At 33.8% G+C, this 19,432-nt stretch overlaps 1 protein-coding gene across 4 annotated transcripts in view; it reads right to left on the reverse strand.

Annotated features, from left to right (window-relative positions):
* MGAT4C (MGAT4 family member C) overlaps positions 1 to 19,432 on the reverse strand; it is a 248,457-nt gene that overhangs the window by 82,364 nt on the left and 146,661 nt on the right. The window contains exon 1 of one of the 4 annotated variants that reach the window (XM_072347697.1): positions 12,421 to 12,549. The exons of 2 other annotated variants lie outside the window; for them this stretch is intronic. In XM_072347697.1, the coding sequence (XP_072203798.1) occupies positions 12,421 to 12,546 (126 nt within the window). In that variant the 5' untranslated portion in view covers positions 12,547 to 12,549. Of the gene's footprint in view, positions 1 to 12,420; positions 12,550 to 19,432 lie in introns of those variants that run through there. One more of the 4 variants, XM_072347707.1, reaches the window with a different exon arrangement.

Here is a 19,432-nt window from a genome sequence, read left to right on the forward strand (position 1 = left end):
ATAAAAGCACAATTAAAAACTTTTAATTGATGAAAGACCATGTCTTCATGTACTTGGAAGACTGCTATGTAATTTGAAAATAAGAAAAATAAATATGCTAGTTTAACAAAACAATAAAAATGCCTGTGGGCTAATGATGTAACACTGGTTTAAACTGAATGGTATTCTCTTCAAAGAACTCTATCAAAGATCTCTGATCAATATCTCTGACTTCAACCATTGTCTTTGTAGACCAAACATTTGTTCTGAAACAGTGGATGTTTCATATATCCTTTTTTGCCTCAAAAATGCTCCTTTTTTGCCTCAAAGCACTATACACATATATAAGATTTAAGTTTATTTATTAATAATGAATAAATTATTAGTAATAAGTTAATAAATCATAAATAATTCATAATTAATTTATTATGATTACTTTAAAGAGAAGAAGGTTATCAGAATTTTTTACCAATTGTATATGTTTTCTAGACACAATCATTTCCAGTTTTAACAGCATTATCAAGCATGTATGCATGTATGTTTTGTCAGGTGAAATAAATATTTCACAGATAATATCCCTGAATACACTTCAAAGAAACAGTTTGTGTACCTAAGAAAAATTCAGTAACAAATTAAATGATCAAACTGTGTTCAATTTATTTATTTATTTATTTATTTATTTTTAATTTTTTTCCCCCAGAATCATAGAATATCTATAGCATAATGAAGTCCAAATCCTGGTTCTGAACAGGGCTACACAAAAATAAAACAATATTTCTAATAGCAGAGTCCAAATGCAGGTTTGGTGCAGTGACCAATGCTGTGGGAAGCCCATTCCAGTGCCTAACCACCCTCTGGTGAAAAACATTTTCCAAACACACATATTGAACATAAAGATTCTATCTGATCCTATCACTGTCACCACAGAGAAGAGATTGGTGTCTGCCCCTATGCTCTTCTCATGAGGAACGCTAGGGTATAGTTGAGTCTTTTGGCTACCAGGGCATACTGCTGCAAGAATCACAACATCAGAATCACAGAATGGTTCAAGTGGGAAGGGATTTCTGGAGGTCATCTTCTCCAACTCTCTTTCTCAAGCAGGGTTGCCCAAGCCCAAGGATAAAACCTTTATATATACCACACTGACCACAAGACCACACATGCTACTTGACCACTAACTTCTGCCAAAAAATGCATAGTGATTGAGATCCAGATCTTGCCTTTCTTTCAGTGTCTTTGTCTCTTGCCACAAGTTTTCATAAAATTTAGTATTTTCTTATCTAAACTTTGGATTGCTTTGTTAAACTAGCTTATATAATAAAAAAATCTCAGGAGATAGGGGAATGGGTTTTTCTTATAAAAAGCAGAAAAATAATACTTTCTTAGGAAATAAGAGGTGGTTTTTGAAAGAGGTTACAAACTACAGATTGCTTACTTGGAGTATCATAGATGCCCATTAAATATATTTCACTGATCATAACTGAACACTGATCTTGAAAGGTATAAATGTTGAAGTGTAAAGTATACAGAGATGACTGAGGAAAATTAGGTTCATGAATGAATAACTGATTATTTTCAGAAAGGAGTATGTGAGTCTGTGCCTCTGGGCATGTTAAATTGAATTTACCTACACTTCTGCTTTACACAGTTGAAAATCCACGTTAGCACTAAAACTGACATTATGTAGACTCTATTTTCAGATGAACAAATTACTTTTGTAAACCTGAAGCTATATTGTAATGATACTTGTGATGAAATTGGAAGTCAATCATAAGATTTCATCTAATATCTCATAAATCCTATCAAATTTTGCTACTGCAAGTGTAGTTGGTAGCACTGAAAAAATACACATCCCACATCACTAAAGGTGTTCATTACTGGTATAAGCACAGAAGAGCTGTCACCAATGCATGATACCTATGCAACCTAGCACTTAATGTGAAAGCAGCATCAACAAATCTTTTCCAAGAATGCTTGAATTACCTCAGCAATCTTTGCCAAATAAAATCAGAAATGAAAAAGCGGCATTTAGAGTATCATCTTTATTTTTCTTTCAACATGTTTTAAACAGCATGTGTTCTATCAAGTTCTTATTTTTACATCTCTATATTATAAGATATACTAAACTTTTTACTATTTTAATGTCTCAATAATGCTGAAACTGTTTCAATACTTTACTTGAAACTGTCCTTTCCTTTTATATTTTTTTTTGATTTTTTAATATTCTAATTCTATTACAGAGTAAGAGATTATTTTGAAATTGTGCCAAAAATTATTCAAAAGTAGAAGATCTGTAAATTTTAGCCATGCTAGTGTGATTGATTTGCAGCTGGTCATTGTGCTGCTCAGACCACAAGTACTGAACTAAGAAGACGCTGGACAAATTTCTTGGCTCTAAAGACTGTTGAACATCACGGGAAGAGAGTTCAGTTGTGCATTGTTTAATCTGAAATTATACCTACTGAAATAGTCAATATAAGTAAAAAATGTTTTTTTTTTTAGGTTGCATACAAATTTGTTCCCTGATGAAATCTAAACCTAGGGGAACCTAGGTCATGAAGGAACTACTAGATGTGTGGGTCATGCCGCTGGTCTGAATGACCAGGGAGAGAAGATTCTCTCTCATGTTCCTTCAGATCTATCTAGCTGATATTATTAGATCTGACTCTTTATGTCCAAATATCAGTGGGTTTTGTACAGTTGCAGGAGACAGACCATAGAACTACAAGCAGTAGAGGTTTTATCCATCACCCAGAAAACCTAATAGTATCAAACATTCCTCATTCTCAATAATTTTTAACAGATATTTGTTGTGATTGTAAACATTTTGGGAAAGTAAAAAGCAAAAGTAGTTCTGGGGGGTCTGAAGAAATTAAAGAACTCCTCACTGTTCTTTCAGCTATACTGATATTTTATGTAAACACGTAAAGATTTAAAAGCCTGCAGATTCCAAGTTATAGTCTGTTAAATATCTTGCAGAATTACTTATATTGATTGTTAATACTACAGAATGAGTGGTTAATCCACTAATTATTTTAAAATTTGCATGTGTGATTAAAGTAGACACTTGCTGGCTCATTAAAACAAGTCATTTTTAAACTGTTAATCTCAGAGTATATCTCCTTAAAGCAGTGGGTTTGAAATGATGGATGTAGACACAATAGGCTTTTAGCCTATACAAAATCTGTACAGAAAATCAAGGAGATCTCAAAAAAGCCAATCTGGGCTCTCTAAAACTCAAGGATCTGATAATCTTAGCTGACAAAATCTGGTAACAAGCATGCAGGGCCACAGAAACTCAGAAAATGTGCACTGACATTGACCAGAGCAGCATGAGTTAGAAGGATAAAGTATTTCCATACTACAGACACAGAAAATTGCAGATTTATATTAGCTTTCATGAATCTTTAACTTTAAAGAAGTGAAGCCAGGTGAAGTATAAAGGAATGTATTTCTTTTCCTTATACAAGAGGCAGTAAAAGAAGACTGCACCTGAAGACTACAGGCAAGTATGTTTACTTTAGAGTAAACTCTCATTAGTACATTCTCAAACATCCTCTTTCTGAAGAGACAAATGTCTATTAGGATACCTTGGCAGTTAGTTAGCACCTACATTTTTTTCTCTGACAACAGCCAGTTTAAGATATGTGTGAGAAGTAATGGTCTTCCTTTCTGCCAAAAGCTTATCCCTGTCCTGAATCATGGGTAAATGAAATAATTGCAAACCTTCACCCAGGAAAGATATCACAACAAATATCTTCATTTTCTCTGTTCTTCAGAGAAAGAAAACAAACAAACAAACAAACAAACAAAACTATATTAACTGACTTTTAGATCTAAGGATTAATAATGTAGGCTTACAGGTAAGGAATGCAGAATAGTGTAGGAGGCCACTAATATACTATAAAAGAGATATTTTTGTGTCTGATTTAAAGGTGGCATCAAAGTAGTAAGAGAACGAGGAGTATTAATATGTTCTTTAAGTAACATTTCTCATGGAGCGTAAGATCGAGATCAAACTGCTTGTTTTAGACAATAAACTAAAGTGTAACACTGCCTAAAATACAGGTGATTAGTGAGCAGTGCAGATGACGCCATGTATGTATCAGTTAAACATTTCTGAGTGATGATCAATTGTTGTTGTAAATAAAAAAGTTTATGTACTGAACACAAGTCGACATCAAGATATCTACAGACAGCACCATGTTTTGCTGTGAGATACATACAATCTGTGGTTTGCATTGCTGTCCGTGTTTCCAGTCATCCATACCAAACTGCCCAGCCACTAGCCTCTTTTAGAGGCCAGTATGGATGCAAAGGTCTGGGAGACTCATTCCAAAGAAGACACGCAGGAAAAAGAAAAAAAATATCCACTGGAGAAAATTCAAGAAATAATCAGTTGTCATTCATCAGGATACTACAAAGTTCAATGGCAATTGATTTTCTTAATAGCCAGAATTTTCCCACTTTCCTATTGTTGCACACTGCCCTGGATTCAGCTGATTAAAAAGAGCCCTGTCTCCCCACTGTGCCTCCTTGTCAGTGTGTGATATGATCCTAGAAAGACAATGTAGGTTTCAGACAGATGATCTCAGATGTTTAATCTACAATTAAATTTCCAGATTCTTCTCATCTTGTTCAATACAAAAATGGAGTTGCTTAAAAGCTTTTACCTCAAATGCAGTACAGTACCTGGAATTTAACGTAAAGCATAGTGCATGTGTTAATTTCAAATATATATGTATATATATTAAAATAATCATTCTCTTTGGAAGTAGAAAGCTCAGTAAGAAGTTGGATTAAAATTGATCTATCTAATACATCCAAATAACTGAAAATGATTAAAACTGCTTAGAAATGAAGTGTCATTACAATGCAAACATTTAGAGTTTTAGTCTCAGGATTCATCTGGACGTACATAGAAAGTAGAATATGCAGTTATACAATTAACTATATTTGTTCCAGTCGATGATATTATGAATGCCTGACATAGTCCTTCCCAGTTCATATAATTCTGAAACATTTAACAAAGTCAATCTAATAATTTCTCTTGCAGTAACAATCCTGGAACTCAGCGAACCTACTACACATCAATGTGAAACACTGTGAAGTCCAGGAGGGAATTTACTGCAAGAGTGCAAGATACTGATACCTCTTATGTCTGTCACAGGAAGGAAGTTAACAAGTCCACTGAGGGTTTGGGTCGGCTCATTCTGTTGTCTACTTCTAATTTAGAAGTAACCTAAAGGTCTCTGTCAGCTACAGGAAAGAAACAATTACCCAACTGGGAAGGAAACATTACCTTTTAAATTTTTCTGATTACACACACATACACACAAAATCTTTTTAGAGGACTGTAGCCTTCAGGACTCTTACCTGTTCTAGAAAGATTTCAATGAACTACTGATAATTCAGAGCAACCATGGGAAATAGTATGATATACAGGACTCTATGTTGTCTTACTATATTTTATTTTATTTTATGCAAGCTAAATTAGAAAAGAGGAAAAACTAACTTTAAAGATTTTGAAGATATTGAAAAGCTTTATAGATAAAGGGCTATAATTGCATGTGAAATGATTAGAATGTATCAGGAAATATTTAATAGACTGTGACCTCATAAGATACTGTACATGAAAAGTATTACCTTCATGGTTTGTTCTATAGTGAGTTTTTAAGAACTGCACATCTCCATGTCCTTCCTGGCATCCCTCCAAAAGAAGATAGACACATTCGCCAGTGATCGTCCCAGGTGATGAGTATCATCTGAGTTCTAGTGATACTGTTCTAACATCTATACATACATGCAATAAACACAGTTCCACCATTTATTTTCCCAAGAAACAAGGTTTGTTCTTCAACCCCAACTAATAACTTTTGAAGGCATTAAAATTAGATATCTTGGGAATATCTGTGAAATGCCTGTTAAAGCAAAACACAGTAATCCAATTCTTACTATCTGTACTGCATGTTGCTGGAAGCTGTAAGCAGAAGCAGTAAGAAAACACATCTCTCCTGGATTCATATCATTTAGCACAAGTCAGTACTTGTTACACATTCAGAAGGAAGAATGGCTTAGTTTCAAAGGCTTATGTAAAGATAACACAATTCTTAGTATAAATCACATAAAAATTAATCAGTTAAAGGACATAAACACATCCCAAGTCAAGTATCACTATTTCTAGAGATCATTAATACACTACATGTTCCTTCCTTCCTCTTCCTTATTTCTATATATTACAAGATGAAATGATGAAACAAGATGTAATAGCTGCCACTACTGTTAGCACATAGGATGTAGCAACATTATAAGGACAGTAGCATTAAATAGGCTTTTTGATAAATTTGGAGGTTATTGGGTTTGGTAAGATTCAGATGTTCTTTCAGGGGAAAGGAGAGTTAACATGTGGTAACTTTATTTCCTCTACTTAAAATCCATGTGCAGGTATGTGTTCTTTAGTTCAGATGTGTTAAGATATCATTAAGCCTCCTCTTGTCTGACTTGTGACTGCATCTGGCCTTCTAGAAAGCAGATCAAAATAATTTGCCTCCTTTTCTTCAAAAGAGCAATACTGTTAAAAAATGAATACACATGCACAAATATACAAAAATCTAACTTGTTAAAATTTTTCACAAATAAAAGTCATAACTTCTTTCTTCTATTTTTATTTTTTTTTCTGTCTAGTTACTGATATGTAGGATCCAGATGTCTGTTCTCCCTTTACAACTGAAAACAAGGGTAACTGAGAGAATGACTTCAACACACCCCTTGTCAGTGCTACAGACCATTAGCAATGCCATAAATAGCACTATCAAATCCCAGATTGCAGATTCAGTCATAAAAGTGTCTACATTTCATGCTGATTCAGAGGGGCAGCAGCATTAACTGCAATCATCAAGGAATGTGACATCTCCACAGTATTTTCTACAGCTCACTGGTCTGGTGACAGGACGATTGTTAAAAATTAATGGAGACCATCAGATGTGGATAAGTACAGCTTGGCAACTGTGAAAGCCATACTTCCCATTTGTGAGCAATAATGTGATATTATTCTATGATAAATTGCATCAGATTATTTAGATTATGCTTCATTCAGGAGGTAGTAATTCTTCCTATTGATTAGAAATTTGATCATAGTATTCTATTTAACTCTTAAGTTTATAAATCAGGAAATAGGAGAAGATGAGTATTTTCACACTGTTTTATATTTTTGCTCTGCTGAATATACTCTTTCATCTTTTTTTTATCTGCTTTTCCTTATCTATAATTATTAACTTCTCAGCTAAATAACACCCTGATCCTAAAACCTAAAGTTTATAAAGGGATTGATTCTAATAGCTAATAGGCAATGTATCAGTACATTTTGTCCAGACCAAGGGGAGGAGGGGGCAGATGTAGAGCAGAAGAAGCTGCCACCTTTAGGGACACGTGTAGGGCACTGCCTGAAGGGTGGACCCTGTGGTACAGAGCTGTGTTGGAGCAGTGTTTGAAGAGCTGCAGCCCGTGGGAAGCACATATATGATCAGTTCAAGAAGAACAGCATCAAGTGGGAGGGACCCCACCTGGAGCAGGGGCAGAGAATAACCTTGGAGGAATGGCAGAAAATAAGTGCTAAGAACTGATTACAGCTCACACTGGATGGCAGTTTGCTTTGTTTCACACTGTTCTTAGTCTGTTAATAATGGACAATAAATTATATTAAGCTCCCTGTCTTGAGACTATATTGTCTGTTATGGTAATTGCTGAGTGATTTTCCCATTCTTATCTCAACCTCTAAACCCTATTAACCCTATTTTCTTCTCCTCTTACTTTGTGGATGGAGGGTGATGTTTACCTGTCCAGTAGTGTTGAAACCACCACTAAGTTCCAGAACAATTTTGATACATTATTAGTATCTTATGTGTATGCATTTTCAGAAAGGAATAAAGTATTCAACCAAAACCATGGGCCTTATTCCCTGTATTAAACTTTATTGGCTATTTTATGCAGAGACTATAATACAATTCAGAAGATATTCACATGTTTATCTAAATAAGTATATTGTCAACTGGAAGGACAAGTTGATTACACAATATCCCAGTTTAATAATACCCATATACTGTTAGAAGACATACAGACAATGAACTTGTCTTTGAAATTATGGATATCAGACACCTGATTCTTTAATCAAAGAAGGAAACTAGGTAAGGGCCATTTTTTTTCTAAATTCAATAGTTTGAATATCTGAATATTCCCTAATGTTAGTGTTGGGATTGGAAGGAGAAAAAATATATGAGCTATCTATGCCTTTTAAAAATAAAAATTCATTTAAATTTAGCAGACTTGTAATACTTTGAAAATATGAGGTACATATTAGAATATCTAATTGCAGACAAACAAATGTCTAGGGACAGGAAAAAGATAAGTTCCAAGCACAGGAAGTAATGCTTGACTGAAGGAAAAAGAGACAGCATGCTTCTCCCTGTTACCAGCCATGGAACTACAGTTCTTGAACAGTCCCATTTTCTGATCAGCAGTAAATATCTGTGGAATCCCAAATTGATGGGCCAGGTGCTTTGGTCAACAACTCTGCAGCTGCAGAAAGGAAGTCTGAGTCCATCTTGGAGCTGTGACTTCATTGTAGACAAAATATTGGGTTATCATTATTGTTTTCTTATTTGTATTGCTGATGAGATTCATTTCTACTCAAAAATCCTGAAGATCTCAACTGGACCTTTTAAAAAAATTTGGATGTTAACCACATAACCTAATGTATTTAGGTAAGTTGTCTATATATAGAGGATTTGACCCCTCCTGAGAGCAATTTAGCTAATCTATCTGAAATAACTGTCATAAAGATAAGATGAAGAATTTTTTTAGGATGTTTCTTTCTTTCCATAGATTATAAGAGCATATTTCTGGACTGAAATTAGTTAAAATGACCCTCACCAAATAACGTTGGACGGACTTTATGCAATGACCATGCCACACTGTTATGCTAAAAACATACAATTACGGAAACAGAAAGTACTCATACTATCTGTAGGCAAAGACTAAAACTGAAGCTGAAACACCTCCTTAAACTGTGAACTGCAAACCCTTGCCCATTAACTTTTTTTTTTTATTATTTTTATTTTTATTTTTATTTTTTATTGCAACAGTGCTGGGAAGCAGAGTTTCCACTGGACTTCATATGAAATTCAGAACAAAATGAAACAGGAAAACAAACAGCTTTAAAAAAATTGTTGGCCTGTCTTGTGTGATAAGTGCACAGTCTACATTACCAGTCCTCCAAATACAGAGAGATGACCTGCTGGATTAAATTCAAGGCATATTCTTTGCCTCAGTACAACTGGACTTTTTTCCAAAGGAAAACAATGAATTGGAGGGATAGATGAGATCTCTCAAGGTAAAAAAAACTCTATAGTCTTTATCTCCTTTGACTTTACTGACAGAGAAATTAAAAGGAAAAACAAAAAAGAAAAGAATAATCTTCATAATTCTGAAATTAGAAGACTATTTATTTATTTAATAATCTCTTGACAATCCTTCTCTAGCACCCTGACAGCAAACCTCAGTATTCTCAAGGTAGGCAAGGAGAACGATTGCAGCACAAAGTTTTATGTCTGTTTTTATAATAGAGATTTCTTTAAAACGTCTCCTTGCAATCTATCTTAGACAAACAAAAACCTGACCTTTGGATTGGGGCTTGGAGTACAGATAAAATCCCCTCTGTCTTACACTTGTTGTGGAGATACATTTGGATACAGAAGAAAACATATTAGTAAGATCTGCTTTAATTTGTATTTTTTAAGGATAACTTTCTTTAACCTGTTAAAGAAGATTAATTAATTTTATTTCTTGTTTATACTACTGGTGATATGGATACTTTCTCACCAATCACTGAAATGTCACACATCTGCTAAACTGAAATATTTATTTTCTTTAGGAAATGTGTAATGCTTTCAATTTATATAAAAGAATTCCCCTTTTATCATATTGCTCAAATTTTTCTGACAAGAGATATGAGTATTTTGTGTAGGAGGAATGACTCAAATCTTCATTCTAAGTTTTGTTACCTGATGCCATTGTGAAAATGTATAAGTTGACTCATTCATAGAAAACCACACAAACAAAATGACCTGTTTCCAAGATCAAGCAACATGAAGTGAATTCTTCCTTTAATAGAGTCATTGGCAGAATGTAGACTTCAAGAGCATGTTTTGTAGACATTACCTGTCATTCAAGCAGAGAACAGTGAGGACACTTTCCTAGACTAACAGTCATCCTATTGTGCAATTCACGTGACAACATTATCGGAGTCATCTTTATTATTCTGAAGAGAGAATATAGTTGTCAACACTGTTTTCTTTAGCCTAAAAACTGTGGCATTCTATTATTTCTAAGGCTAAGCTTGCTTTATGATTGAAAGGAAGCAAAAACATACCAGTATTTTTCCTTGTCTTCCAGAAAGGACTTATTTTTCTATTTGAAAGATTAAGCTAAACTACATGCTTCATTTCTTATATGAACTAGATTGCAATCTGTTTGGATTGTTATACCATTGAGTTTCTCTGGCTTCCATAAGACTATGTTTATCATTTGTTCAGGCAATGTACATCAGTACTTAAAAGGACTAAAATCAGAACATTGTGGGTGTATAGCACTTCAGCATTAAATTCATATCCATTATCATCAAAAATTACAGAATATTTGTTCATATGTGGCTTTTTGGCTAAACCATTCAGGACAAAGCACATTCTGAGCTCTGACACAAAGCCTTGTAATGAAGCACAGATAAATGATATGGTCCTAAGCAGATATGTTAAGCTGAGAGTAAGTTTCAAACACATTTGCTTTTTAACTTTAAATCAATTAGTTGAAAAACATATCTGCAAGGCTGGTATACATTAATTATGAGTTATGTTTGATAGTGATCTAAACAAGAAAGATAAAGTAGTAAAATGTCAAATATTTCTCTGCTTGAAGTCCATGATGAGACCGCCTTTGAAATGGAATACCTGGAATTTTATAGTGGAAAGAAAACAAACCATAATGAACGCCTACATTCTAATTCCATCCATATATAGAACATTTAATAGAAGCATAGGACTGTTTGGGAATATTAATTTGCAGAGTTGAATTAACAACAGTAAATATTAGGAGCCGCAAAGACACACCTGAATTAGTAAAAAGTGTGAAAGTATAATAAGACTTAGAAACTCTACTCTCTTAAATGGTATTTTAAGCAGTGTGTTCATCTGATACCGATTAGAGAAAATCTCATGGAATAAATGACTATATATGTATCTTAAAAGCACTTACAATACTCACTGTCATTTCTTAAAACTTTGTATTGTACAGTCATGGATTACTGAAATAAATGCAGAGAAGTATTAAGTACCCTAGGTATTTAGTGAATTCTAAGCAGTAAAAAATAAATGCCATCAGGCTTTAAAATTAACTAGAGTCTACAATTTATTATCTCCTAATGGTTACACCACTTGACTAGTTAAACTGGTTATTGGAATCTTCATACAGTAGCCCCTGAACTCCTTCAGTCAATTAAATCCTTTATTGTATTTGATTTATCAGTGTTGGCGACACTTCTAATCTCTTAAATCCACATCAGTGCAAAAGCTTTAAATGTACTTATTCTGTTGCAAAATTAGGAAGTTACAAAGACAGACTCCTTCCTCTCCCTCTCCTCCCTCTGTACAAACCACAGAGCTGTTAACAGTGTGAAAGACAAAAACACTTCTTCAGTCTCTATGTATACACTTACAGAACTACAAAAATGAGGCATTTATTTTAATAACATGAACTACAGATTATAAAGGGGAAATTATACAAGACAGCAAATAAAACAAAACTGGGTGGTTGGAATCAACATAGCATTCAATAAACACTTTTAATCTTTGACTCAGTTTATTATCACTTTAAGTTATGGAAAGTAACTAGAGCTTATTCCAGAACCCCAAATTTAAACATCTTGGTAGTAACCTTCATGGCTTTGGATTTACATCTGCAAAGTATCATAGAACATTTTTTAAAGTTGGTATGACATTAAATTCTCTCTCTTCAAATCCCCCCATTTCTTTGTTCATCAACAAAAGCTGGATTTTAAAGTGAAAACACAGCTGTTAAAGGAAAGGAAAAATACAGATATTAAATTATTGATCCAAGCAATGGTCTTGTCAGTGTAATCCTCTTTAGTTAACCTGAAGTGCAGCACAAACAGCCAGACTATTAATTTCCATAATGTAAAGTAGAGTTTGCCAAATACCGTCTTGCTTTTCCTTTAAAGCATTCCCTCCCTAAAGCATCTCCCTTCTGCCAGTAAAAGCTACTCTTTACACATTACAGCTTCATAAGCCTCCCAACTATGATAGCAATTCGCCTTGCAGGTTGGGCGTATCACCTTTATTCCAGCATAGAAGGTAAAACAGATCAGATTCTTACCAGACACAGAGGAAACAATTGGTTCTGCTCGATCTGGCCACGCCGGGTGTGAGCCGGCAGCTCGAGCGGTCCTTGGGCCTCACAAAGCAGCGAGATAAGGGGCTCCCAGCGCGGGGCTGCCGGCATCCATCACGGCGGGGCTGGAGCCGCGGCTGGGAGCTGCCCCGGCCGGGCTGGGTGCTCGGAGCAGGATGATGTCAGACACATCAACCGGGCGTCCTCTCATTGGCTTCTCTCACCTGGAATCATACCTTAACCCTAAACTGCCAGCCACAAATTGCAATGTGTCTCTCTTACCACTATACAGACACACTCAGGGTGTTTTACTGTTTCTGTCATTTTTATTCTCACTTGGAGAGCAGAAGAAGCTGCCTCTTTGGGGAGCAGAGGTGGCAGGTGTTTGCAGCTTAACCACTGAATACAGCAAATAAATAAATAAATAAATAAATAAATAAATAAATAAATAAATAAGAACTTGCCTGAATTATTAAACAAGACCCCCAGGCAAGTGCATTTTCAGTAATCTGTTTACTAAATGACAGAAATCATCAAATTATTGTACAGAAGAGGTATTAAAGGAGAAGTTAATTCATGCAGCACCTAGAGAACTCTGTTTTGAAATGATTTTAAATTGTCTTCTCTTAAGCTATGAGTTTTAATAAACACTAAAAAAAAAGAAAAAAAAATCAATTGAAATATATTGCAGCATTATCATGTTCATTACTGAGTCTTAGTAACTATTTAAAATTAGCAGCAAAAGTAAAGAGATGTGCAAACATAGATGTGCATTTACTCTTTGAACGTTAAGTAGCAACCTAGACATTCAGTAGTAAATGAGGCATGAAACACACTGCCAAATATATGATATCCTAAATATAGTGACACTAAGTATTTTGCTATTACTAGCAATATGAAAAATCATGTGAACTTTAAAATTACTCCAAGTCAGTGCTTAAAGTATTGTTTTTTGTTTTCCCACCACATAAATATATTTTTACCTAAGTGACAGAAAACACTGTTGCAAAAAGTCAACAATCTTGTCTAATGCTGTCTGAATGTCATTTTTTTTCCATATAATCTTATCTTTTTTTTCCATCCAACAAAGCTAATTGCTTATTGAATGAATGAGAACCAGCTACAGTGTTTATTTATAGTAAATTACATATTATATAAGTCTATTTAAGGTATCTTATAGGTCATGTAAAATAATGTTTTTTTTTTCCTTCATTTTAGAATCCTACTCAGTTTGTTCGCTGAAGGAAAAATAATAAAAAATAATAATTAAAACAAAAACAAATACAGGGGAAGAACAAACAAAGAAAAAGAGCAATCAAAGAAAAAAAAAAATTCAAACCAACAAGAAGACAATCAAGAAAGCAAACTACAGCAGGATGTGTTTTTAACTTAATACAAAAGATGTGAAGCATGACATTTCTATAATAAAACTGGTAAATAGATCTACCATTACCTTCTGGTCTTTCACCTTCTATCTATCTAAAGATGGAATATTAAATTCTGGGTATTTAATAAACAGCATTTCTGTGTGGGGAACTGGAGGCTAACCTATTAGTCAAAACATACTTTAGGCCAAACTGAAAGCCTCTGTTCATTTATTTCTGCTCAGAATACATGGGAGTTCAGATGGAAATATAAATAAAAAAAAGATTCATCGCCATGCAAAGTGACATAAAACTGAATCACAGATCAGAAAAGATGAATTTGGACAATGGGAATGCCAGCTTTGTTTTGTATGATTGATGATAAAGGTAAGACACAGTAATTGCTATGAACATATGAGATACGAGTAAAAGAAATATTGATGAGATAAAATATGCTTAGATGCATCATATATACAAGTTACATCCTCCTGAAAATTTGGTGTTCTAAATAGTCCAACGCAAACAGACACAGTGTCAACAATATCTGATTACATGGGTTGCTTAAGTCTGAAAAAATAAATTGATTTCTCTTTCTAGTTAATCTTACCATGATAAAGGTCTATACATCCTTTATGCCGTCACAAACTACACTTTATTTCTTAATAGAGTGTATCACTCACAGATGACCTGGTACATTGTCTTAAGTGGTAGAGTGCCATATTCTCACAGAGTCTTCAGTGTCCATAAAATATGTTACATATGGTGATAAAATAGAGCTTAAATTTTCTGAACTAGGCAGCCACTTTAAAAACATACTCATACAAGTATATATAAGTATACTTATGTAATAGAAAAGCATCGTAGAATTGGTAGTACAAATGTTAGTTTAGAATTTTAGTTCCTAGTAGACAGGCAATATGTTTTGAAATATATTCTTTAGAAAAAAAGTCTTTCTTCTACAGTAAGAATATTAGAATTTTGTTGGATCTGGATGGCATGAATATTAGTGATAAATTATCACTTCATACCCACTCTGTGTTTTTAGAACAAAAACTGTAATGACTATTGAGATAGAGGCTGAATAAGGGAACAGCTGTAGAGGACAGAGCACTTCCATGATCTTAAACAAGTCACACTACTTTTCACATTTCAACTTGCTGTGCCACACTGGTGATTACCAGTTTAAAATTATTATTATTGATATTAAAAACAGTAAAAATAAAATTTAATTATTTTATATATGAAATAGTAATACACAACTTCAACAAACAAACATGAAAAAAAACAATTAAAAAAAAAAGTAAAGTAATTGCATTAAATGAAAAATGAATTAAATAAAATACACATATAAAAGAGGTTAAAACAGCTTGAACAAGGGACGACGTATAAATGTGTTAAATCTGGAAATACACAATTCATATGTTCTTATCAGTGTGCCTGCTTATCTGAGTAGACTAACTTGTTATCTCTTACACCTGGCCCAGATGGATGTAACATCACTCATCACTGGCAATATTTTTGAAATCTTAATTTCAAATAGAAATTAAATGGGGAAAATAAATAAATAAATAAATAAATAAATAAATAAGAAGAACTGACCAATGTTTTTCAGTAACAAACATTATCATTTATTTCTATAGCATTAATTGAGATATAAATAATACTGAAAAATCTAATTGGAGGAGAGCATAGTTCTCAAGAAAAACAAATCTGAGGTTTAAGTATATATTTCCCATGAGCTAAAATCCTTGCAGCATTTAATTGCTTGACAGTTATTTCTGTCAGATCAATTTAATGGTTAAACCAATTATTTATATTACAAAAAGTAGTTCTGTACGAGGCACTAATTTAAAAAGCACAAGAAGTTCTTCAGTCTTGTTTACCATATTCATTATTAATTTTGGAAGGGCTAGGACTATAGATTTTGGAGGAAGATAGAACTCAGTCAGGTGATAAAAGGTTTCAGAGACTGAATGTGCAAGCTCAAAACTGTGCCCCTCAGAATTCTGTTTTAGAACCAAGGGACAAACTAAGTAGAGTTGAGAAATATTATGAACATTTTTATTTTGTGCTCTGGCAACATGCATCACCTGCTCATAGTATGTTTTTATCCACAAGATGGCAGCTCTGTTTGAATTGTCACAGCTTCTTGCAATATTCACTTGAAACTCATAATAGTTACATTTTTTTAAATGTTATAATAGATATACTTTTCTACCTCACGAAGAGTTAAAAACCAATAAATACTAACTGTACCCAAAACATGTAATTAACTACAATATTGAGGCCAAATTTTGCTGACTTGTTGACAGATCAAATGAAGAGCTTTAAACTGCATAAGAACTCTTTTTAGAGTTTTAAATGAAACCTTCACTCTTATGTATACGTTTTCAATTACTGCAATTTCTAGGCCCTTCAGCCTAGAATAGCCTTTAACAAGTATTGCTTCAAGAACATAAAATATTCTACTGATGATAAAAGAAATGCTTATACGCCTAAACATATAGTAGGTTTCCTTTAGAGGAGTTGCCTTTGACACTTAAATTTTGATACAGTAATTCATAATTTAACATGGAAATAATTTGTCTATGGGATGGCCATTTAAAGGAAATCATTTAGAACTGGATCGCTCTCCATGTGCAATCTCTGATCTCTTTTTGATCCCTTTGAGAGGGGTAAGCAACTCTGAGTTACCTAAAATTTACCATGTTCAAGACCCTTCATACACACCATTATAAATCAGCGGACAGGAGCTTGAAGACTGTAGTAAATACAAGATAGATTGATGTGCTTTAACTCTTTCTGCAAAAAAGATTCTTAAATAGTGAAGGGAAGGTGTGCATATGTGAGTGGCTGTCATGGACCAGCTAATGGGAAGTAACTTGTAAATGCGTTAGCAAGGCAGTGATTTATGGCAGGCAGTGCATATCTTCTCTCACAGAGTTTTACATTAATACTGGGATGTGAAGTTCCAGAGGATCAGAGATTGACTGGGATGCTAGGTCACTTCAGCCATAGCCAATCTGAGATGCTCAGAGGAAGAGAAGCAGATGCAAAGCATCTAAAGGAAAAGGCAATGTGATAGAATGATAAAGGTAATTTGAGGTAATTCAGACAGCAGTGAAGATAGGGCTGCCCAATGCATAATGGTGAGCCTGAGCTTAAGTCAATTGTCTCAAATAAATGATTCACTGCAGATTACAATCCCACAGTGATCTGTTCCTGTATTCATACTGTAGCAACACTTCACTGGTCTTGAGAATTTTTAGAAGTGATGGCTTTCATTGGAAAATTGTAAAATATATAAGTTTCATGAAAGCTTATTTCTCTTGCATAAGCTAAGCTTTGAAAAATATATTTTGAGAAAATAGTTTTAAGTTTTCTTGCAGGAGGCAGAGGTGGACACGGTTTGCATGAATGGATTATTATATTTTGGTCTATTTTAAAACATTTTTTTTAAAAAAATAGATAATTTTTAATGGATTAAAATGACACAACAAGGGCACATGGACTGATAATTTCTCAGCAAAAGAACATTCTCAGCAAAAGAATTTTCTGGTAAAGTTTGTGTACAATATGAACTTTAAAAAAATAAAATAAAAAATCTATGTAGCTGAAGAGGCTAACTCCTGTTGTTACAAGTGTCTGCTGCTCTAAATTACTATCCTAATTCAGAGATTCCTGACTTACACACCGGAGACTTTTCACAGGAATGGGTGAAACCATGCAGATGTACTTCATTGAGCCCCACGCATATGTAAAATAGTACATGGAATGCCTTCTCTATATACATGGTTAAAAGCAATATTGAATATCTGTTCAAAATAGAGCAGTTGCAAACCAGGATGAAAATTGTCGTCTGACTATATTTCATTTGAAAAAAAGAAAATTGTTTGGAAGGATTCAAAAGAGAATGAGAACTACAGAAATATGGAAATATTTTCTGTTTTTCCGAAGGCTACATTACTACAGTGCTTCAGTTAAAACACTCTACTCACAGGCATCTTAACTTTGAAGGCATATATAAATTTTCCATAACTGAAAACTTCAGAAAAGCATTGTGTGATTTATGATTCTGTTGCTGGATGATATTCATGCCATCCTGTGGTGCACAAAAGCTCTAGAGAACTTTCATTACATTGGGAAAGTAGAAATTTTCAGTTTTTTTTTTTTTTTTTTTTTTTTTTTTTTTTTTTTTTGAATGTTTTTAGAGTTAGAAACAAGCAGAAGACCTTGAGAAGCTACTCGGTGATTTAGTCTTGGAAATACTATCTTCATTCTGACGTTTTAAGAACCAGAAGTGAAAGGACTGCTTGCTGTCAAATATCTCTGCCAGTAGTTGTACTACTGGATTTAAAAATGATGATTTACTGTTTTATTCATATTACCAAAACTATATTATCTGATATGTATGTCATGTCAGCAAATAGTTAGGAAAGTATAATAGTTGAAAGAAAAATAATAAGAAGAAAAATATGCGTCCCATATTGTTGAATCAATATATTTCCATAGGATAAATTTTTCTGACAGTGCAGACAGTATTTGAACGACATAACATTAACATAAAGTTTGTTTATATTCTTGAAGGATTATCTTCTTTATAATTAATATTCAGCAAGGCACATATACACTGTTACAGACTGAAAACTATGAAGGCTTCTCTGAAAATAATGCCTCCTGTTTTGTTGTGTTGTCCCACAACATCAGAGGTAGATATTAGTCATATGGTTGTAGAAGCTGAACCCCAAAACTTGGACCTTTCTGCCAATATTCTGGTAAATTTTGTTGCCATGTGACTAGTGTCAGCAGAAGGGCAGTCTGACAAAATGGAAATCTGTCATAGAAGTGCATATGAAACAAAGATGTGTAACTGAATCCTTCTGTGTAGTAAAAAATGGCACCCACTGACATTCATCGATGCTTACTGAACATTTATGGAGACCAAACAGTGAATGTGCGTGCAGTCATGAAGTGGGTGGTGTGTTTCAGCAGTGGCAACAGCAACACAAAAACAAGCTACATTAAATATAGCCATGCAGACATCCATGAGCATGTCTTGCTAAGTATAGTTCACCACTGACAAAAATAGCATTGCTAATGGTGACTGCTGAAAAACATCATTTTGTAGATGAAAATTTGGTCTATCAATATTCTTTGTATCAGTTGTAGTTTCCATGGAAATAAATAGAAGAAATTACTTTTGAAGAAACCTATGTGTATCCAGGATATAACATTATTACTTTAGTAAGCATAATCTATTAAAATGATAATGTCTTAGGTTTCTGAACAGTTGCTGTAATTAAAACTAGTCAAAGCATTCTTCAAAAGATAAATAATCTTTTAATTTGTGGTGAATTTTCAATTAGCCTTCTAGATTAAATCTTTCTTGGCTTAAATTGATCTGGATGATTTCAAGTGGCATTGCCTTGCTATATATGGTACTCAGTTTTCTGTTAACACACACGCTTAAGTTTCTACGTGTCTTAAATGTCTAGTGAACTAGAAAACCAAAGCAAAGATAATCAGTGCAATCACGGAAGCCTAGAAATAAGCTCAGTTTAGGTATCTATGGAGAATTATTTTTGTTTAAATAGAGTTGTTTAATATTATCTGAGACCACCAAGGGTATCTGA

The sequence above is a fragment of the Excalfactoria chinensis genome, chromosome 1 (assembly GCF_039878825.1).
Source record: "Excalfactoria chinensis isolate bCotChi1 chromosome 1, bCotChi1.hap2, whole genome shotgun sequence".
NCBI lineage: Eukaryota > Metazoa > Chordata > Aves > Galliformes > Phasianidae > Excalfactoria > Excalfactoria chinensis.